The following is a 23,591-nucleotide window of genomic DNA, read 5'->3' as shown; positions in this document are numbered from 1 at the left end:
TTCAGTCCTCCAAGTGGATGAAGAGACATGCTGATAAGAGACGTCTGCATCCGCCTCAATTCTGCCCGTGAGACAAGGTCTGGATTTCCTCCAAATATGTCCGTCTCAAGATACCTTCTTATAAGTTGGGTCCGCGGTTCGTCGGTCCGTTCGACGTTCTGAACCAAATCAATCCTGTGGCTTACAAGCTGAAACTCCCAGTCACCTTACGGATTCCCAACTCCTTTCATGTATCCCTCTTCAAACCAGTTGTCCTTAATTCTTTCTCTGACGATCTAGGTACCACTCCAGCTCCAGTTTCCGCTGTGGACGTCTTTGAGGTAGAAAACATTTTGGCCACCAAGAGGGTAAGAGGAAAGACTTTCTTTCTTGTGGATTGGAAGGGGTTTGGCCCAGAGGAGAGGTCTTGGGAACTCAGGGAGAACATTTATGCCCCTCATCTTCTTAAAAAATTTCTCACGGGCCTAAAGAAGAGGGGGTGTAAAGGGGGGGTACTGTAGCATTGGCGTCTCTGCCTCCTCGTTCCCCTCACCGCCGCGGTCCTGGTCTGGCGTCTTCCTGCTTCCCTGCTGCTGTGGTGCGCACTGAGCGCAGCTTCCCGGACACCGTGCTTAGGACGCACATGCCCCCCCCTCTTAAAGGGGCCGCGCGCCGTCCTAAAGAGTACCCGGTCAATGACCGGTGGACTTCTCCTATATAAGGCACCTCCTCCAATATGGAGGTGCCTTAACAAGGTTGCTGTTCCTTGTGCTAACACTTGCTTCAGCCCTCAGGTCCCGCTGCCTGTCAGTCCAGCCCGCCAGTCTGTCTAACAGTTCTGCCCACCAGCCTGCCTACCTAGAGCACCTGCCAGTTACCTGCCATGCCCGCCTACCTGGAGCACCTGCCAGTTTCCTGCCGTGCCCGTCAGCCTGTCTACCTAGAGCACCTACCAGTTACCTGTCGTGTCCGTCAGCTTGCCTAACTGGAGCACCTGCCAAGTAACCTGTCATGCCCGTCTGCTTGCCTACCCGGAGCACCTGTCTGACCATCTGCTGCACCTGTCTGCTGATCAACCCGGACCACCCGTCTGCCTTCCTGCCGTTATCATCCGCTGTACCGGTCAGTTCCTGTCATCTGACCCATGGGAGTCACCTGCTCTCACACAAGGTCGGTTCCAGAGTGGCACCTGGTTCACCTGCCCGGTCCCTCCCTGATTCACGGAGTCGCCGTGTGACCTGGGTCAGGCCGAGTAGGCACTTAGTCACGCCCCTCTGGTCCCTCCTTGCACCAAAGCACAGAGGTTCCACCACCCAGACCCTTAACACTCCCCTCACCACCAGCAGCAGCCTCCCCTCAGCACCAGCAGCAACCTCCCCTCAGTAGCAGCAGCAGCCTCCCCTCATCACCAGCAGCCTCCCCTCAGTAGCAGCAGCAGCCTCCCCTCACCACCAGAAGCCTCCCCTCATCACCATCAGCAGCCTCCCCTCAGCACCAGCCTCCTCTCAGCACCAACCTCTCCTCACCACCAGCAGCCTCCCCTCAGCACCACCAGCAGCCTCCCTTCACCACCACCAGCAGCCTCGCCTCAGCACCATCAGCAGCCTCCCCTCATCACCAGCAGCAGCCTCCTCTCAGCACCAGCAACCTCCCCACCAACCTCCCCTCAGCACCAGCAGCAGCCTCTCCTCAGCACCAGCAGCAGCCTCTCCTCAGCACCAGCAGCAGCCTCTCCTCAGCACCAGCAGCAGCCTCTCCTCAGCACCAGCAGCAGCCTCCCCTCGGCACCAGCAGCAGCCTCCCCTCGGCACCAGCAGCAGCCTCTCCTCGGCACCAGCAGCAGCCTCTCCTCGGCACCAGCCTCCCCTCACCACCAGCAGCAGCCTCCCCTCAGCACCAGCAGCAGCCTCTCCAGCAGCCTCCCCTCAGCACCAGCAGCAGCCTCCCCTCAGCACCAGCAGCAGCCTCTCCAGCAGCCTCCCCTCAGCACCAGCAGCAGCCTCCCCTCAGCACCAGCAGCAGCCTCCCCTCAGCACCAGCAGCAGCCTCCCCTCAGCACCAGCAGCAGCCTCCCCTCAGCACCAGCAGCAGCCTCCCCTCAGCACCAGCAGCAGCCTCCCCTCAGCACCAGCAGCAGCCTCCCCTCAGCACCAGCAGCAGCCTCCCCTCAGCACCAGCAGCAGCCTCCCCTCGGCACCAGCAGCAGCCTCCCCTCGGCACCAGCAGCAGCCTCCCCTCGGCACCAGCAGCAGCCTCCCCTTGGCACCAGCAGCAGCCTCCCCTTGGCACCAGCAGCAGCAGCCTCCCCTCGGCACCAGCAGCAGCAGCAGCCTCCATCACCATCAGCAGACCCCCACATCACCATCAGCAGGCCCCCCTCACCATCATCACGCCCCACTATCATCATCAGCAGGCCCTCCTATCACCATCAGCAGGCCCCTCTGAGCACCACCTGGCCCTACTCACCACCGGACTCAGCAGCAGCTTCCTCCTCCTCCTGCTCACACACTGGCCGCCGCCTCCGAGGCAGGAATGAAGTTGAGCATGCATCGTATCAGGAGATCGGCGTCATGACCATGATGCACATGGCCGCGGCTTAAAGGTACAGGGCCCATTTCCGTCCGCCAGGTGCACCATGCATCTGACATGCGGCAACGCTTAACTGTTGCCCCTGAGGCCCGGTGAGAAGAAGAAAAGAAAGGGGCTGCCAGTATGCCCGGGACCCCCCTTCTTGCTTCTTTTCACCGGGCTCCATACAGTAGTAAGGGCAGTAATGCCCTGATGGCGCCCTGATCTATCACAATGAGTACTGAGAAATGCTGTATGGTCTCTTGCATTCCTGCTTATTAATACTTCAATATGCATATGGTGTGAAAAGAAATACTGTAGAGCAGGGGTGCACAACATGTTTTGGTGCAAGGGTCGCATTGTCATACTGAACCAATCCAAAGGGTCACATAAAAATTTAAAAGAGTACTTACATAAATACATCACCAAAACCAAGTGTTAAGTATTTGAGAAGGATTTTGAGAGTTTCTGCTCCAATAAAATCAGTGTGAACACACACAAACTTCCACTAAATTTTTGGGAGCAGAAACTCGGCTAAATCCTCCTCAAAATCTCAAAACTAAGTTTTGAGGATTTTTCAATTTAACATGAAGCATGTTATGGATTACTACGTGATCATAACTATCGTCAGCACATAAATGCAGCACCAGAACCACCATCAGTACATGAATGCAGCACCAGAACCACTGTCAGTACATGAATGCAGCGCCAGAACTACCATCAGTACATGAGTGCAGCACCAGAACAGCCATCAGTAAATAAATGCAGCACCAGAGCTACCGTCAGTACATGAATGCAGCGCCAGAATCACCATCAGTACATGAATTCAGCTCCAGAATCACCATCAGTGCATTAATACAGAGCCAGAACTATAATCAGTACATTAATACAGTACCAGAACCACCAACAGTACATAAATACATCATCTGAACCATCGTCAGTACATAAATACATCACCAGAACTGTGTCAATACAGGAATACATTACCAAGCTTAGTACATTGATCAGCTGCAGTAAACTTGCAACTCCCAGTAGGTCCTTAACAATGGTTAGAGATAATGAGAGTTGTTGTTACTAGTTTTCATCAGACTGCGGACCATACAGAAACCACAATACTGATGACTTAGTGAGTATTAGTCAAATAAACATTTACATTCAGGTACTTTATAGATCACATTTTCTCTGATTGAAGTCATTCCCATCTCTTTTGTCTCCAACTGTTTTGTCATATTACAGATGGCATGATGAGATTCCACCCCTAGAGTTCATCTCTGCAAACTTTCCTCTTTTCCATCTTCAGCAGTTCTTCCCGACATGGTGCCCTTAAAAATAAAAGTATTATACTGCTTGTAAATAAAAATATCTCCCATGCTTGCCCCTGAATAAATAATTGCCCCTCACTGTGCTACCTGCACAATATATCCCCCCACTGCCCTTCTCCAAAATATCCCCCCATACTGTCCTTCTCCGTAATGACTCCCTCACGCTGCCTCTCTCCATAATATTTGCCACACTGCCCCTCTCCATAATGTATCCCCATGCTGCCCCTCTCCATAATGTCCCCCCACTGACCCTCTCAATAATTTCCCCTTATACTGCCCCACTCTATAATATCTCCCACACTGTCTCTCTCAATAATGTGCCTCCCACTGCCCCTCTCAATAAAGTCCCTCCCACACTGCCCTCTCCATAATATCTACTCACACTGCTCCTATCCATAATGTCCCCAAAACATTTCCCCTCTCCAAAATATCTCCCACATTTCCCCTCTCCAAAATATCTCCCACATTTCCCTCGACATACTGTGCCCCCTTCACAATTCCCTACCCCCTTTGCCCCATAAGGTGCCCTCATAGTAAAAGTAACACTAACACCAGCCCCACTCCTCCCTTCCTATAATAGGATATTTCATCTTCAGCTCCTCCTTGGAGCGCTTCCTGTTTCTGTTAGCGTCCTCGTGACCACTGCGCTGAAGCACTGACAACAGCAGCAGTGTAATGAGGTCACAGCATGATAATCTCACAATGCTGCTGCACGTCAGGGAGTGGGATAATGAGCGCTGCTCTGCCCCTGTCCCAGCGCTAAAGTGTTTAACTGTATTTGCATCTGAAAGCAAATATAGGAAGATGAGAACTGGAGTTTCCCGGTACTCCATGGGCCACTAAGCAGCCTTCAGTGGGCCGTATGTTGTGCAGGCCTGCTGTAGAGGGATATGCAATGAAACTGAGGGAAAATACAGCTATATTGAAGGCATTGCAAGACATCTTTGCCTAACCTTTATCATAATAGTGCAAATGAAGAGCATTACGCTGTAAAGTTTATTGCATAGTCCAATAAGCATTTGTCATAGTATGGGCTGCCAGCACCCGGGAACGGAAAATATTTTGCACTCCCTAACCCTTAGACCATTAGAGTTCCTTCCGCCAGTACATAATATTGTATTTTAAGTAGCAGATGTTCACTGTGTAACACAGACATCATCTGCCAGCAATGATGCAGGCTCAGCACCTAAGCTTGCATCAAAGATGGGGACTGGACATTGGATGCACCAGTACGTCCAGTGTTTGGAAGGGGTTAAACACAGCTTTGATAACCCTCTGTTTTGGTTGGAACAGTACTATATGTGAAATGTTTTTCATTATTGAGGGTGTTGGCAGAACAGGTCTAACAACTTCCTAATTGGTGGCCGGTGGATACCTGATCTGCACAATTGTTTATTGTCACAGGCCAATCACAATGCGCACAAATACTGTATGGTCTCTTGTATTCCTGCTTATTGATACTTCAGGATATAGCACTGCGTGAAAAGAAATAATGTAGAGGGATATGCAGTGAAACCGAGGGGAAAAAAATACAGCTATACGGAATGCATTACTAGACATTATCTCCTAACCTTTGTTATATGTGCAAATGAAGAGCGTAAAGTTGTAAAGTTTACTGTATAGTCCAATAAACATTTGTCATAGTGCCATAGCATGGTCTGCCAGCAAAGGGGCAAGGCAAATATTTATTAATATTATATATAGAATTCAGTACTTCATTATAATAAACTGGGCCCCTGTCATTTCAGTCATCACCTATGCAGAGCACAGCAGTTGAGGTGACTTTGCTATCGGCTACTATGTTGTACTTCTGCACAAACAGCGGTCACTGGAGATAAAAAAAAACAACCCAGTATACTGAAGTTTTGGATGTGTAGAGCATGCACATATTCAAAATTTTGTTATATTAAGCCCAGTTGCTGTAATCTCGGTCACTGTATATGCAGAGAGCAGCGGTTGGGATGAGTTTACAGTGGAAGAAGAAGCATCACTCTGTGATCTCCGCAACCCAGTCCTAGTTGCTAGGATCTTAAGACATCAGGAGCACAAGCTTCAAGGGATTCTATGGGTCCGATTCATCAAGACCGGCATTATTCAAGCAGATCTTGATGAGGAGATGTCCTGGAGTCTAGTGTTGATGAATCAGGAGCATCAGACGAGTAGTGTGCACCTCTGTGTGTGCCTTGCCACAAATCCTACTCCAGTCCTTGTTGGAGTAAGATTTGTGGTGTAGCGAATACTTTCGATCATCATGAATTTGACAAGTAGCAGTTGCCAAGACCCATCCCACCTCAACTCCACCCACTTTGTCAGAGCTGGGAGAAAATGGTGTGAGAATGCCAATAGTTGCATATTTTAGTGCACCCTCCAGTTGCACCAAAATTATGCGACTTTTCAAAGCTTTTACACCAGAATATTGACCAAAAAGCTTTACTGGGCCCTGTATGTTTCTTCATGCATAATTTAAAATAAAATATATATTATATTATATATTTATTATATAATATAATATTATACATGTATAACACTGTTGCTGCTATAGCAAGACTAAGTATTACCTACATACTGTATATACATACATTACAACATACTGCTATAAAGCAAAATTCACTATATAAATGACCATTATTTATAACCAATAATACCACTATACTAGACTGAAATAATACTGCTACACCATGACCACTACATCATGAATAAATATTACAGAGCAAAACGTACTGTACCAAGACCAATATTAACAATAACACATACCACTACAGAGTGACTGAAATGCAGGGCCAAACTGTTAAGAAACAAGGAAAACCACCCCCAAACTGTATATATACAGTATATATAAATTGTGGTAATGCGAATCACTCAGCTGCTCGCAGAGGTAGACACAAGAACGTTTCTTCTGCTAGTTTATTTAAAATCACAGCATAAACCAGTGCAGGGTTCAACAAAATAAACATGACCTTTCTGGCAAAACCCGGAAACAAAAAGATACCGTTTAGAACAGTCCATATGCCTGCAGGAATCCGCCCGCTCAGGGTACAATCAACAGCGTCCGCACAGATGCACATAAACACTTCTCTGGAGCTTCCTGCCTCCAGACACACAGACAGAAAAAAAAAAAATCAGTGGCCGGATATTTAACCTGCCTAACCACACCTTTTGAGGCAGGGCAAGCTCCAGGTTTTTGTGGGCCCTGGGAAAAGAGTTGAGGGACACTTTAACACATACCACAATTCATGATACACAGAGAAATATAGGTATATTACAATGCAAAAGATTTCACTTACTTCTTCCATTACATGAGTGATAGCTATCTATTGTAAATCCTAAAACAGCTCAGAAACTGGCGACTCTTTGCAGCGCACAGTGCGTGTCCTGGGGGGATTCAAAAGTTTTAATTTTAGACTGGACGGTATAGTCCTCCATACAGTATTATGGGCACCACATAGTCCTCCATACAGTGTAATGAGCCCCATATATTGCTTCATACAGAATAATGGACCCCATATACTGTCCATACAGAATAATGGGCCCCATATAATGCTCCCTACAGAATAATGGAGCCCATATAATGCTCCCTACAGAATAATGGAGCCCATATAATGCTCCATAAGGCTGTGTGCCCACAATGCGGATTTAATGCGTATCCGCGGCGCCATCTCCGCCGCGAAAACGCATGATAAGTTGTCTGTCATGTTTCCCAATGATAATCCGCATGGATTATCATTGCGGAAAAATCCGCAGCACAACCCTTTCTTGTGCGCAATTGCGGCGAAATCGCCGCCATTGACTTGCATTGAACCGCATAACATCCGCATGCATACTTGTGTTACACAGGTACTTTAGATGCAGTGACACAGAAACACAGAGCAGCCAGTACAGGGTTAATACACTCTCTGAAATTTGCTCTTTTGGTGTAAGTTTATTCACACCGGAAAATATATACAGTGGTGACAATAAATGGCGACAGTAAGACGTTTCGGCCACCCAGGCCTTATTCATTAAGTCGCTACTGCAAGAAAGACTAATAGCACGATGAGGATATAGAAAACATAAAAAAACATAAAAAAACAGTCCTATACGAGAAATACAGTTTAAGGATACCAAAATCTTGGGTAGGTTAGTATCAGGATAGATGGTATAGGTAGAAGGAGTAGTGGGGGAGGGAGGTAAGGAAAAGAGGGGAGGAGGAGAGGGGTAATTGTGGTTACAGTTATACGAACAATGAATAGAAACAGTAAAAACATTCATTAACAGTCATAGAGTACCAGGGGGAGCCCAGATGTTAAGGCCCCGCCACACATAACGAGATCGCTAGTGAGATCGTTGATACGTCACGGTTTTTGTGACGCAATAGCGATCTTGCTAGCGATCTCGTTATGTCTGACAGGTAGCAACGATCAGGCCCCTGCTGTGAGATCGCTGATCGTTACAGAGCTTCCTGGACCATTCCTGGGTCGTTGCGCTCCCGCTGGGAAGTGTGCATTGCTGTATTTTACACCTTATCAACGACTTCGTTAGCGATTCAGAACTGAGACACGTAGGCGTGCATAAATTGGACTTTTCCGCACCCCTCATCCCCGATTGGTGGTCGCTACAGCGTTCTCATTTTCCGCCGTGCATAAAGAAGGCAACAGAATAGCGATTCCATCCTTTGTTTCTGATCTCGTGCTGGATTGCAGATCCTAGCAGAATTCTCCGGGCTGTTGATATTCGTTCATTCGACTGAGTCCTGATTTTGCTTAATTTTATGCACGCCTTTGTGACACAGTACACTCCCTATCAAGGTGTGGATCGTTGAAATAGCTGCTGTGTGAAAGCGTCCCAACGACCACCGAGATCGTTAGTTAGATCGCTGGGGCGGCCGAAATCGTTGGGAAGTTCTGCATGTTTGACATCTCCCCAGCGATCACGAAACGACTCTCCAGCGATCCCAAAACCGTGACGTAATAACGATCTCGCTAGCGATCTCGTTATGTGTGACGGGGCCTTTAGCCACAGGGGTAGGGGGTTTCCTTACTTGTATGTGGTTTAGATAATGGGACAAAGGAAGGCACCAGAGTATACGAGTGGAAGTTCCAATATGAAGCTGCAATGATGAGGGGATACGTGTCAGTGTCATCAAGTACAAGTATGAGTATAGAATTCCATGGATAAGAATACCTTCACAGTGGTATCAGAGTTCATCAGCCTGTGGAGAGCTGAAATAGAGGTAGTGACCATTACACATGGTGTCAGTAATGGGGGAAATAGAAGCGTTTGGCTGGGGTGAGTAAATACCTGTTTGCTCCTGCGTCATGGACGTCTCATAGGCAAGGTTCCCACGTGTGATGGCTGCGGCGGGTGTATGAGCGGCGTTCCCACGCTGTGCTGTGGGTAATGTGGGGACCAGGCTGCCTTTTGTATGTAGCGCCGCGCGCTGCCGGAGGTGCGTCACGGGGGGGGCGTGTCCAGGAAGTAGCGCGTCACGGTCACGTGACGGAGGCTGTCGTTCGTAGCCATAGTAATGGTAAACATCGTACTATGTGGTGGGCAGTACCATGGAGGGGAGGTGTGACTCCAGCATAGCGGAGGGCGGGTACTAAGGAGTGATGCGTCGCAGTAGGTCACGTGGGGGAGTCTAGCCTAGGTAGTCATAGTGATAGTAAACAAACGCTGTATGTGCAGGTCTTTTGAAATGTAAATCATGATAGCGCTGGGTATTGTAGTCAGATGGACCAGAGGGAGGTTACAGTGCATCAGCACAAGGTAGAACATGCATAGGGATGAAGTATGGTGTTAACCATGAGGATAGAAATGAGCCCCGGGGGGGGGGGGGGGGGGGGGGGGGTTGTTGGTGTGTGGGTCAGCAGGCATAGTATAGGGGTATACTGTTAGGAGAATTTTTACTACAGGGTCAAGGTGGACATATGTATTGGAAGGGAAGAATCGTCACTGTATAGTGGGGTAGAGTCAACTCACCAAGTAGGTCAGGATGGTTCAGTGGGTCTGTAAGGGAAAGAAAGAGTTAGTAGATCCAATCTATTTCTCTATTGAGTCCCTTAGGAGAGAGGGTTTGTAAAGTATAGATCCAGTAGGATTCCCATTGTTTTAAGAGATCAATGTGGTTACCCCCCGTCTAGGTCTGGCCACATGCTCAATGACCTGGAAGCGGAGCTGAGCCACAGTATGTTTTGCTTTTGAGAAGTGGTCAGGCAATGGCAGCCAATTTTTGCTACACCGGATGGTGGATTTGTGACTGGCGATATGGTCCCGTATATGTTGTGTTGTTTCTCCTACGTATAGGAGACCACAGGGGCACTTGATAACATAAATGACAAAATTCGAGTCGCATGTGAAAAATCCCTTTATGGGATAGCTTTTGCCTGTCCTGGGGTGAGTGACATAATCAGATTTAATGATGTTAGAGCAGGCAGCACAATTTAAACAGGGAAAAGTCCCGTTGCGACGGGTACTGAGAAGTCGCTGCGATGGGAGTGTCTGTGTGCTGCTGAAATCTGCTCTGACGACTTTGTCCTTAATGTTGGGTGATCTCCTAGTACACATGATGGCTGGGGTCCTGAAAGCCAGGATTTCTGGATAAGCGTCACGGGACACGCCCCCCCCGTGACGCACTTCCGGCAGCTCGCGGTGCTACATACAAAAGGCAGCCTGGTCCCCACATTACCCACAGCACTGCGTGGGAACGCAGCTCATACACCCTCCGCAGCCACCACACGTAGGAACCTTGCCTATGAGACGTCCATGACGCAGGAGCAAACAGGTATTTACTCACCCCAGCCAAACGCTTCCATTTCCCCCATTACTGACACCATGTGTAATGGTCACTACCTCTATTTCAGCTCTCCACAGGCTGATGAACTCTGATACCACTGTGAAGGTATTCTTATCCATGGAATTCTATACTCATACTAGTACTTGATGACACTGACACGTATCCCCTCATCATTGCAGCTTCAAATTGGAACTTCCACTCGTATACTCTGGTGCCTTCCTTTGTCCCATTATCTAAACCAGATACAAGTAAGGAAACCCCCTACCCCTGTGGTTAACATCTGGGCTCCCCCTGGTACTCTATGACTGTTAATGAATGTTTTTACTGTTTCTATTCATTGTTCGTATAACTGTAACCACAATAACCCCTCTCCTCCTCCCCTCTTTTCCTTACCTCCCTCCCTCACTACTCCTTCTATCTATACCATCTATCCTGATACTAACCTACCCAAGATTTTGGTATCCTTAAACTGTATTTCTTGTATAGGACTATTTTTATGTTTTTTATGTTTTCTATATCCTCATCGTGCTATTTGTCTTTCTTGCAGTAGCGACTTAATGAATAAGGCCTGGGTGGCCGAAACGTCTTACTGTCGCCATTTATTATCACCACTGTATATATTTTCCTGTGTGAATAAACTTACACCAAAAGAGCAAATTTCAGAGAGTGTGCGATCAATTAATTTCTATGCAATTTACGGACACTATCAGTCCATTGCATCTGCACCTCGATCATATTAGACAGTGTGCACGCTAATTTTCTACCTACAGTACAGGGTTAATAAACAGGGGGGATTTATTGTAACAGGGTCAATCTCCACACAGGGAGTAACAGGAGAAATATGGGGACAACAAGGGGAGTAGCAGGTAACAGACTATAACCAACAATCCACAGTTTGGCTAGATGTAGCAGAGTCGACACGGTTGTAATCGGCAGTTTTACACTTAGCTGACTCTTGTTCCCCACAAGGCAGTTGCCGGCTGATGCCGGTGTTGTTTTCTTCTGGCTTCCCTGCCTAAACAATGCTCCGTCTTCTGGCCGGGAGTGGGCGGTCTCCGGTTTGACCCGCTGAGCCCCTAGTCCATAACACTGCACCTCACTTGCTCGGCTCGACGTCTTCTGGCGGCAAGGGGCGGTCTCCGGTTTGACCCGCTGAGCCTCTAGTCCATAACACTGCACCTCACTTGCTCGGCTCCATGGACCCTGCGTCTCTTCTCCCTCTAGGGGGGCTTGACCCCAACTGTCAACTCCCTGCTTTCCCGCGCAAAACTCCTTTTTCTCTCTCTTCCTAGACACGCCCCTAGCTCCCCAGTCACCTGACTCCTGAGCTCTGGCTCTGGACACGCCCCCAGCTTCCCGGTCACCTGACTCCTGTGCTCGCAGTCTGTCTCCCCCCTGCAACCAGAGGCACGGCCCCGGCAGTTCCGGTTCCCTTGTTCTGAAACTACTTACACCCCGGTCTTCCCCCTTACACATGTATGCATGCGGATGTAATGCGGTTCAATGCGCTTATGGTACCTGGGTCTGGAGAAGAGGAGGCTCTCCTCCAGACCCGGGTACCATTAGTAAAAAAAAGAATTAAACGTAAAAAATAAAAAAAAACATTATACTTACCTCTCCGCAGGCCCCTGGTCTCCTTCCGGCAGTGTTCTCTGTCATCTGCGTCCCGCGGTGTTCTGAAAGGACCTGCGGTGACGTCATTTAGTCATGTGATGGTCACGCGACCACTGACGTTAGCGGTCGCGTGACCTGTCAGCTGACTAAATGACGTCAGCGCAGGTCCTTTCTGAACACCGTGGGATGCCGAGGACAGAGCACGCCACCGAAGAAGGAGACCTGGGGCCGCCGGAGAGGTAAGTATAATTTTTTTTTTATTTTTTACGTTTTAATTGTTTTTTTTTTACTATTGATGCTGCATTTAAAGCAGCATAAGTTGGTCACACACTATAAATTCATGCCAGTTGCATGGATTTATATTGTGTGACCAACTTGTCAAGCACTTTTCCAAGTGATGCTCAAAATAGCTTGGAAAAGCGCTTGAAAAAACGCATGCAGAAATGCATGCAAAAACGCTTGAAAAACGCTTATCCCTGGCAGAAAAAACGCATGTAAAATCCGCATGCGTTTTTTCTGCCAAGGAGATGCAGAAATGCTCAGGAAATTTCTGCTTCATTTCTGCATCATGGGCACATAGCCTAAAGAATAATGGACCTCATATAATGCTCCATACAGAATAATGGACCCCATATAATGCTCTATAAAAAATAATGTACCTCATATAATGCTCCATACAGAATAATGGACCCCATATAATGCTCCATAAAGAATAATGGACCCCATATAATGCTCAATACAGAATAATGGACCCCATATAATGCTCCATACAGAATAATGGGACTCATATAATATTCCATACAGAATAATGGACCACATATAATGCTATAATGGACCCCATATAATGCTATAATGGAAACTGCCTAACAGTCCCTTTATTACATTACACACCTAAGCAGATCATTAGAGAAAATATTTCTGAAGTCAGTTTATGATGTAAATAAGGTCTTTGACTAGTCGATGGGGCATTAGTTTCCCCAGACTAGCCGGCCCAATTAGCATGTTATCACGTCCCTGTGGGTGTGATAACATAACTTACAAGCGCGGGCCTAATCGATAGCGCTAAACTTACCTCGCGAATGCACACTGCTTCTTCCCCTCGCATCATTGATCATCTGAAGCGGGGGTACGCGTGCTGGCTTCAGAGAGGCGCACTGCAGAGACTTCAGATCATGCGCAGTGCGCCTCTCTGAAGCTTGCACGAATACACCCCACCTCAGACTATCAATGTAGTAAGGTAAAGAAGCTGCGTGCATGCGCAAGGTAAGTATAGCACTAGTGATGACGTCGGCGCTTGTAAGCCATGTTATCACGCTTACAGGGGCATGATAACATGCTAAGTGGGCCAACTAGTCTGGGGAAACTAATTCCACTAGTCAGGGCCCTCATTTACAAATCATAAACGGACTTTAGAAATACTTTTTCTAAAGATCTGTTTATATGTGTAATGTAATACAGGGACTGTTAGGGTATTTACATATGCAGACCCGACTACTGGTGGTTCTGGGGGCACGGGGGACCTGACAGGTTCCCTTTAAATATATTTCATAATGGTCGGCCATAGAGCTTGGATGAGTAAAGGCAAATGTGACACAAAGAGAAGTTATATGACTTTATTGATAATTTCATAAATATATAGATATGAGAAAGACCAACAAAAATTCACATTCACTCATTTAATATTTTGTGTATTAATTTAATTAACCACATAGCTAACGTTGATGCATATGATTTGCAATTTTCTAATTGTATAAAGTGCCATGTGCTCCAGTCTTATTTAGGATATTTTTTAGACTAAAAGATGCAGTGGATTATAGGACAAACACAGGTAAAGAGAAGATATTTTAAACTAAGCAAAACTTCCATTTTGACCTAAGGTAGATGAGGGGTTAATGTCACTTTCTCTGGTTGTCAGGGTTTGTGCCCCTTTCCTTCGAGATATATGAAATTAGACGGGTTTAACCTGGTGGCCTATCGTAAATGAGAGGATTAACACCTGATGCTCTAGAATACATTAGGGGTTCATAATTTGTTCCTTGTTGGTCCAGTGTAAAATAGGATGGTGATACTAAGTAGTCTGATAGTTAACTTACTAGTTGGTCCTTCGACTAAGCAATGTATCACATCACATTTATCTTCTCTTTAAGCACTGCATTAATCATATAAATCAGTACCATGCAATGGCATAGTATGTAAGGGGAGGGCACTGAGGCAGTTGCTCTAGGTGCCAAAGTCTATGGGGATGCAAAATTGCAGTCCCATCCTTATTTGATCCAATTGTCAAATGATCAGTGCTTGCAAGCTCCACTTCTTTGTGCGGGTAATGTGCATGCCTGACGCTACTTATGCAGAACACAGTAGGCAAAATTAGTTTCACATCACTTACCATGCTTAGAATAGGCAATAAATAAAATGACAAAGTTTAGTATAATGAAGTGACCTTTGCCTTCTAAGCCGCTGCCTATGCAGAGTGCAGTAGCTAATGACTAACTCATCATGCCTGCTGCTCTCTGCATAAGCAGCAGATGGGATGGCAGGAGATGAGCAGCACATGGATGAAGACAGAATTTAACCAAGTGCAGTCCAGATGATTCAATAACTGAATTCACAATTTTATACTCTGTCTCAGCCTGACCAGAGTTAGAGCTAAAGATTGGTTTAGAGTTAGAGTTAGAATTCAGGCTAAGGTTACAGCTAGGCTTTGCTGTTGAATTTGGGATAGTGTTATGGCTAGGGTTAAGGATATGGTTAAAGATAGGGCTAGGGTTATAAAATTATTACATAAAAAATATAACAAAAAAATAAATAGCCAAAAACAAATAACCGAATAAATCTTTATTTTAAAATGTTATGGCTGATGTCCCCCCTTTCTAGACTGTGAGCCCTCGCGAGCAGGGCCCTCTCTCCTAATGTGCCAATCGGTGACTTGTTTTTGTTCAAACTATTGTACTTGTTGTCTGCTACATTTACCCCTTTTTCACATGTAAAGCGCCATGGAATAAATGGTGCTATAATAATAAATAATAATAATAATAATGTCAGCAAAGAGCAAATAAAACACAGAAGAGCAAAGTGCAAACTACAATTACATCAGTATTACAGTAGCTGTGTGTTTGGTATAAGGGGTTTTTATTACTGGATTGGTAGAAGGGATTTAGGGAGTGCTAACATTTCATGGGTTGGGGGTGAAATACTTGACTTGCCCTAGGTGTTGATAACCAACACTACAACCAGTTGTGTCAGGTTGTGTAAGAAAGGACTGTATGAGTGTGAACACTGTTCGCGCAATGATAGGACACAACACTTTATGAACGTGAGACCCGATCTTTTAAGAAGTGGTCATTGGAGTCTGGTGCTGATGAGTCCTGAGTCTAGGAACTCGGAGTACAATGCTCCTAATTTTTAGCAATATTTTTTGCTGCTAAAAAGTGTGTCTTAGAGACCAATGGTTATCTTTGTAGATGATTGCTGTCCCCACCCTGAAACAAAGTGTCAGCCAAGGGCGAACTTATCATTGATGTAACCTGTGGTGGTGCCACACAGTAGCCTGAGAGGTCAGAGGGCTCATTTCCACCTTCAAACAGGTGGAATTGTGCATTATGATGAACTATTGGACTGCAAAGGCCCCATATACTGTACTTGCGCAGGGGCCATTTTCTATTTGTGTTTGCCAATGACATCATCAGTGACATCCATTTCAGGGGCTGGGCTAGTCCCTGCTCTACTGATCATGGGCCAGTTGTCAATTCCGACGTATGCTCAGTAGGATCTTGTCACTGTGCAATATTATTCTCAGTGCACAACCTCGCAGTGTGTAATGAGAAGCGACGAGCCGGAAAGAGGGTGCACTGTTAGTGCTCATTGTAAGGAGCGAACGTGGAGGAAAAAGACCAGCATTGCTCCCAATAATGAAGTCACTTTCATGGGTGGGCTGGGTCTCTGCTTGCTGCATTCTTTCGTTGACTGACAGCCAGCTGTGCATCAGTGCATAGCCCGCTGTCAGTCAGTGCCGGGCGTGCTTACAGCTGCTGCTCTCACTGCTCTCACTGAGTGGTGACTGTATTTGCTCCGGGCATGACTGCATGACTGAAATCCGGTGGCTCATGGAAGAAATAAAATTTATTTTGTCCCGGGTGCCACACTTTCAATACAGCAGCTGGGCACCTTCATAATGCTAATAGCCTGCAGATTAACCCTATATCTGCAGTAAAAAATAGTTATCTGACCTGACAGGTTACCTTTAAATTTCACAAAGTGTTATTCTGGCTTCACAGCAGTTTGTATTCTGTAAATGTGATATATATCTCGAGCAATCCACAAAAATCGACGAACATATACCACATTCATAGCAAGTGGGCCTGTGTGCGCTCAAATGCCAGGGCTAAATTTAAGTCCCAGTCTGACCCTGCATATACTGTAGAACTTGGCTCACGTGAAATTTCGTTGATTTGAAATAAAACAATAAAATTGTCCTGATACAGGTGTCGAAATTTGCTCCCTCAGTAGTCGGTCCCCAGCCGCCACTGTTTGTCTCTCTGTGGCGTCGCTGCCTTCTACCAACACGTGTCCAGGAACATCACCTGTACCCTAACTAACACAGTTGCTGGGATTGTCCACTTAACGACCGACACGTGGACAAGCACTTGTGTCCAGGGACGCTACATTTCCCTGACTGCACACTGGGTGAACATTGTGGAGGCTGGGGCCGAGTCCCACCCTGGCATGGCACATGTACTCCTGAAACCGAGGATTGCTGGCACCATTTCTATCAGGGTTTCCTCCACCTCCTACACCAGTTCCTGCACCCCTTCTGCTCCTCCTCCTTCTCCGTTTTGTTATATCAGAGCACATCATCCACATCAGCTGGAAGCTCTGCAGCACTGGTTCAGCAAAGTGGCAACAGGCTCTGCTGAAGCTAATTTGTCAAACGGCACACTGGGTGAAGTTTGTGGAGGCCGGGCCTGGCACGGCACATGTGCACAGGTTTTCCTTCGACCTCCTACACCAGTTCATGCACTCCCCCTGCTCCTCCTCATCCTCCATCTCTGATGTGATATCTCAGAGAATATCGTCCACATCAGCTGGAAGCTCTACAGCACTGCCTCAGCGAAGCAGCAACAGGCTCTGCTGAAGCTAATTTGTCTAGGACACAAACTGCACACCGCGGCAGAGTTAATTAAAGGAATAACAGACCAAACAGATCTGTGGTTTTGCCACTAAACCTCCAACCAGGCATGGTAGTGTGTGGTAATGGGCTTAACCTGGTGGAAGCTGTGAAGCTTGGCAAGCTCACACACGAACCATGCTTGGCCCACATGCTCAATTTGGTAGTTCAACGGTTTCTAAAAATCTACCCAGATTTGCCATCGCTTCTGTTCAAGATACGCCACATCAGTGCCCATTTCCGCAAGTCGGCTAAGCTGCTGCCGCTCTGGCAATGCTGCAGAAGCGCACGCAAGTGCCAGCTCACCGACTGGTGTGCGATGTAGCCACGTGCTGGAACTACACACTGCCCATGCTTGCAAGGCTTTGTGAGCAGCAGAGGCCAGTTGTTGAGTACCAGATCCAACACGCCCATTGGTATTCTGGTCAGCCTCCGCACATAACAACTTGTAGAGAGGGCATGGATGTTTGACATTTGTGTGGTTCTCCAAGACTTTGAGGACTCCACAAAGAGTGAGCAGCAATGATGCCATAATCAACACAACGATCCAGCTTCTGTGCCTACTTAAACATTCGCTGCTCACGATTAAAGATGAAGATTTGCATACGGACCAGGTGGAGATGAAGGAAGACATGAGACAGGGAGATACTACCCAGCCGCATCTCATTTGCTCAGCGCGGATTGGGTAACAAGGAGGAGGAGGAGGCTGAGGAGGAGGAACAGGAGCAGGTTGATAGCGCAGCAGAGGCTAGTACCCACACAAGCTTCATCCCGTTTCTCCTACGTGGATGGGCTGCAGAGAGGAATAAGGAGGAAGAGAGGGAGGAGGAGGAGATGGAGAGTCATCATCATGGTGGAGACAGGGCAGTGTTGGCATTAGGGAGCTTGGCACATATGGTTGACTTTATGTACCACTGCCTTTTCGGTGACCCTCACGTTAAATTCATATATCAATATTCATCTTCGCCAAAAAAGAGTACTGGTTGTTCACCCTGCTAGATCCCACGCTACAAGGAAAACCTTACATTTCTCCTTCCTGAGGCGGAGAGGTCTACTAAAATGGTGCTATTTCCAGAAGGCGATTGTGGAAAATATGCTGAAAAGATTCCCATCAGACAAAACTAGCGGCAGGGGGCAAGTTTTGTTGCACAACCAAGGAGGAGAGTCGACGGGACACACACCAGGTACAGCAGAGGCAGGGGTACACTGTCAAATGCCTGGGCCAATTTCATGACACACTCACAGCATCCAGGCCCTGATGACTGGGTATTTTTGACAAGGAGGAAAAAGTTTATAAAGATGGTCAATACCTGGCCAACCAAACCAGCATACTAGCTAATTTCTCTGCGACCTTCAACTATTGGGTCTCAATTTCTCTGCGACCTTCAACTATTGGGTCTCAAAGCTGAACACCTGGTATGAGATGTCCCTCTATGCCTTGGGGGTGTGGTGCTTCCCTACCACTAGCGTCTTGTCTGGGTTTTTAATGTCGCTGGGGGGAATCTTAACAGACAGGCGCTGTCGCCTGTCAACAGAGAATGCTCACAGGCTCACTCTCATAAAAATGAACAAAGCCTGGATTAGCCCCCACACTTTTCCACACAACCTGATGACAGCACCAGATAAAGTGTTTTTAATATTCAATATTTTAATGAGTCCCGTCATTTGTTGTCTTTCAGGGGTCTATGGATGACCCTCCTTATAATTTTTGCTTGGCTTTGTACTTTATGCAAAGTCTTTATGATTGTATAAGTATATCAAGAAAAATTTCAAAATGTTTATGTTCAAATATTTTTTATGGATTCAATGACTGCTTCATACAGTTTAACACGGTTATTGTTGAATTACGGCGGTATGTAAAACTTACAGAAAAGGCTTGACAAATAATTTATGGATTACAATACTCATCCATAGAGTATTATGTGCTTTCTGTCATATTTTGATGGTATATAACACTCAAAAAAATCCTCTGAAAAAGTAGGCTTGTTACATTCCTTACCCATACACTATTCTGTGGTCTGGTGTACATTTAGGTGGTATATAACCCAAAAAAAATTGTTGAAAATATTATCCTTATTATATTGCACATGAATAGATTATTATATTACGTGTTCTGGAGTACACTTTAGTGGTATATAACCCTCAAAAAACATTGTCAAAATTTTACCGCTATTATATTGCTAAAGAATAGACTATTCCGTGGTCTGGAGTACATTTCGGTGGTATATAACCCTAAAAAAACCTTGGAAAACATTATCCTTATTATATTGCTCATGTATAGACTATTCTGTGATCTGGATTACATTTCAATGCTATATAACTCTAAAAAACTTGTTGAAAACTTTATCTTTTTTATATTGCCCCTATATAGACTATTCCTTGGTCTGGAGTACATTTTGGTGGTTATTAACCTTCAAAAAAATTGTTGAAAACTGTATCCTTATTATATTGCTAATGTATACACTATTTCGTGGTCTGGAGTACTTTTCCTTGGTATATAACCCTCAAAAAACGTATTCAAAATGTATCGGTAATATATTGCTCATCCATAGGATTTTACATCTTCTTGGGTAGATTTTGTTGCTATATAAGACACAAAAAACTTGTTCAAAATTTTATTGGTATCATATTGCTCACCTATAGACTATTCCGTGGTCTGAAGTACATTTCATTGGTATATAACTCTCAAAAGTGCATAGCCTTTATGAGTCTAGGAGTGCCACTACATGACAATTTAAACAGAATGTGTATGAGGCCCTCCTTTAAATCTAATACGGGGTGCATCTGAGTCCCTCTCAGTCCATAATTTTTGGCAGCTCTTGCTTCCTTCATAAATTACACTGAAATTTCCTATTTTTTAATAAAAAAAAATATTTTGGTTTACTTAAATTATATATTTTTTTAAATAATTTTTAAATTTGGCCTGATATACAAGTCATTATACAGGAAAAAATGATTCTTAACATTTTTATTCCTGCAAAATGCAATTTCTTGTCAGTTTAGAATGTTTTATTGTAACTCCTTAAAGTCGAGTAAAAGTGTGCCACCATTGCGCTCATCAGCGATCTGGGAATCAAAAATGCTTCCAGCGGTCTTCCCCATGCTGTTCTCCTTCCATTCAGCACTTTTCCCATACACTGAAACATTTCACTGCCCCTTATACCTCTTTGTAGGGTCTGCCGGAAAAAAGCTTGGCTTCCTTGTTGACTCCCATTATACTTGTTACTCTTGCCGAGCATTCAAGTATCAGGAATTGCTCGGTTCAAGCAACAAGCACCCGAGCATTTTAGTGCTCGCTCATCTCTACTCTCTAGCAATCCTACAAGCAGCTCTCAGTGAAATTTTGCTTGGTCTTCCAGACCTTATCTTGTCCTCCACTGTTCCTATTAACTTCTATTTCTTAATTACATTTCAAACTGAGGAAAGGACAACTTGAAAATGCTTTGCTATCTTCTTCTAGCTTAGAAGAACCCAAGGCTGCTGTTTTTGTCACAAAGTTAGAAGAGGCTGTTTTTTTTTTAAAGCTGAGAAGTTTGCATCACCTGATCTTTCCTATCGATGATCGTGAACAAGCCATAACCCTAACAGGCTAACTAAGGTCTGAAACCTTGGTCAAATTAAATGAGCACACAAATCTCCAATGGTGCCCAAACTTTTGCATCGGCCCATTTCCCTTTTTGCAATTTTTAAAATGAAAAAAATAAATACAATAAATATGTACTGTATATATATTTATATATATTTGTTCTTGCCTAAATTACAAAAGAAATGTGTCATCTTTAACTTTTGACCTTTTAGAGATCATTTCATCTTCAACTTGCTTAACTGTTCACAATAACAGTAATTTTGACCAGGGGTGCTCAAACTTTTACATGCCACTGTAATAAATGATTGAGACTTTTTATACTATATTTCTTTTCCCACATGTGGGTGAAATATCAGTTTTTCTCCAGGCAATCCTTGGTAACATTGTACCCTTCTTTGCATATTTGTACATTGACGGTGGTTAATGTATAATTTGAACATCATTGTAATCTGAACCATTAACACTTGTATAATAGAATTTTCAATATCCCTTCCTTTAATTACAAAATCCATGTGTATGTTAATCATCGATTCTAGATGTATTACTCCCATCTTTTTATATATTTTCTGGTATGCTTTTAGATAGAATCGTCCTCTTTTTTAAGCACTTTTTATTATGTATATGCAAATGTTTTGATTAATAAAGTATTTTGGTATTATACACTGTGTGCAGTAATTGTTATGTTTTGATTAATTGTTGATTCTGACTGCAACAAAAGTAGTTACCTTATATATATTCCCATTGGCTTGCAGCCAAATTTGTAGGTTTGTGTATGTCTGTCTGTCATCATATGTCTTACAGTATACAGGAGTAGCCTGCCTGTTCTGGACTACTCCTGTGTGAGATATAATGACACCCTACTCTCATCTTACTTCAGAGTGAGTACAGCTGTATCTCTTTTCTTCTGCTCTCAGCTAAGCTGCAGGGCCATTCCTGACTACAACTAACACTTCTTCAGCTTCCATCTCACAAGCAGCCAGTTGGGGCAAGAGGCACTATAGCAGAGCTAACAGCACTCTGATAAGACAACTGCAAATATGTTTGTAATGAAACAAAACTCAGTGAAGAAATAAGACTGTCTGTCATTACATGTCTCACACAGGCAAATCTGCTCTCCTAATCTCTTTGCAAAGCTGTGTCTGATTGCAGTGAATTCTTCTTCAGCTACCATCTCACGGCAGTCAGTGTAGAGGGAGGGATAGTGCAACAGACCTGACAACGCTGAGAACGAAAACTGTAGATGTGTTTGTAAGGAGACAAAATTCTGCGGTACTGCCCCCCCCCCCCACTATGTGCCTGTACAATGGAAAGTGAAGAAGTAAGTGCTAGTTGAAATTAGGCAAAGCTCTGCAGGAGAAATGACAGCACTGTGAGAGGACAGTTCTGTTGAGTGTGATTATAACTGTCAGTCATTACATGTCTCACACTGTTAGCACCCCTGTTCATTTAATATAAGCTCTGGAGACAGATTCTCTGGAGATATGTGTCGGCCCATAGATTTTATCAATGCAATCATATGCCCATGAGTCGGGTGAGGGAGAGCCCACCCTACCCCGGAGGGAGAACGAGAACCCCACCTCCTCCTCAGATACGCACCTCTCCTCGTTCCCCGCAGTTCCAGTGACGTCAGCATCTTCTGATTCTGACGTCTCAGGGCAGAGGGCGAGGTGACGTCACTACGGCCCTCTGCTCTGAGCACTGCTGAGTCAGAAGACACGCTGAGTACACCGGACATGCAGGGAACGGGAGAGGTGAGTATTTGATTTTTTTATATGTATACAGCATCACCCTGAGGGGATATACAACATGCAGCATCAGGGGGCCCAAAAACAGTATGCAACATCAGGGGGCCCATATACAGTATGCAGCATCAGGGAGCTCATATACAGTATGCAGCATCAGGGTACCCATATATAGTATGCAGCATCAGTTGGCTCATATACAGTATGCAGCATCAGGGGGCCCATATACAGTATGCAACATCAGGGGGCCCATATACAGTATGCAGCATCTTATGGTGGCCCATATACAGTATGCAACATCAGGGGGCTCATATACAGTATTTAACATCATATGGGGGCCCATATACAGTATGCAACATTTTATGGGGGGTCCGTATACTGTGTGCAGCATCTTATGGAGACCCATATACTGTGTGCAGGATCTTATGGGGGCCCATATACTGTGTGCAGCATCTTATGGGGGCCAATTATATACTGTGTGCAACATCTTATGGTGGCCAATTGTATACTATGTGCAGCATCATATGGGGGCCCATTATATACTGTGTGTAGCATCATATGGGGGCCCATTATATACTGTGCACAGCATCATATGGGGGCCCATTATATACTGTGTGCAGCATCATATTCTGTATGGAGGACTATATGGGGCCCATTATTTTGTAAGCAGCAATATGTGGGGGCCATTATACTGTATGGAGGACTGTGGGGAGCCCATTATACTGTATGGAGGACTATGTGAGGCCCATTATTCTGTATGGAGGACTATGTGGGGCCATTATACTGTATGGAGGACTATGTGGGGCCATTATACTGTATGGAGGACTATGTGGGGCCATTATAC

General features: G+C 45.4%; 1 protein-coding gene across 2 annotated transcripts in view; it reads right to left on the bottom strand.

Annotated features, from left to right (window-relative positions):
* Window positions 1-9,319, bottom strand: part of ACP3 (acid phosphatase 3) — a 200,264-nt gene extending 190,945 nt beyond the window's left edge. The window contains exons 1-3 of one of the 2 annotated variants that reach the window (XM_073678094.1): window positions 9,147-9,319; window positions 9,030-9,067; window positions 8,887-8,955 (exon numbers count right to left, since the gene is read on the bottom strand). In XM_073678094.1, coding sequence (XP_073534195.1) covers window positions 8,887-8,955; window positions 9,030-9,067; window positions 9,147-9,165 — 126 coding nt within the window. In that variant the 5' untranslated portion in view covers window positions 9,166-9,319. Of the gene's footprint in view, window positions 1-7,153; window positions 7,214-8,886; window positions 8,956-9,029; window positions 9,068-9,146 lie in introns of those variants that run through there. The other variant, XM_073678095.1, reaches the window with a different exon arrangement.
* Window positions 9,320-23,591: the final 14,272 nt, after the last annotated feature.

This window comes from Phyllobates terribilis, unplaced genomic scaffold, assembly GCF_046119375.1.
Source record: "Phyllobates terribilis strain yellow unplaced genomic scaffold, ASM4611937v1 Scaffold_4__5_contigs__length_816908805, whole genome shotgun sequence".
In the NCBI taxonomy this organism is placed as follows: Eukaryota; Metazoa; Chordata; class Amphibia; order Anura; family Dendrobatidae; genus Phyllobates; species Phyllobates terribilis.
Note: the sequence above shows the minus strand (reverse complement) of the source record. Positions and strands in the feature narration are given on the sequence as shown.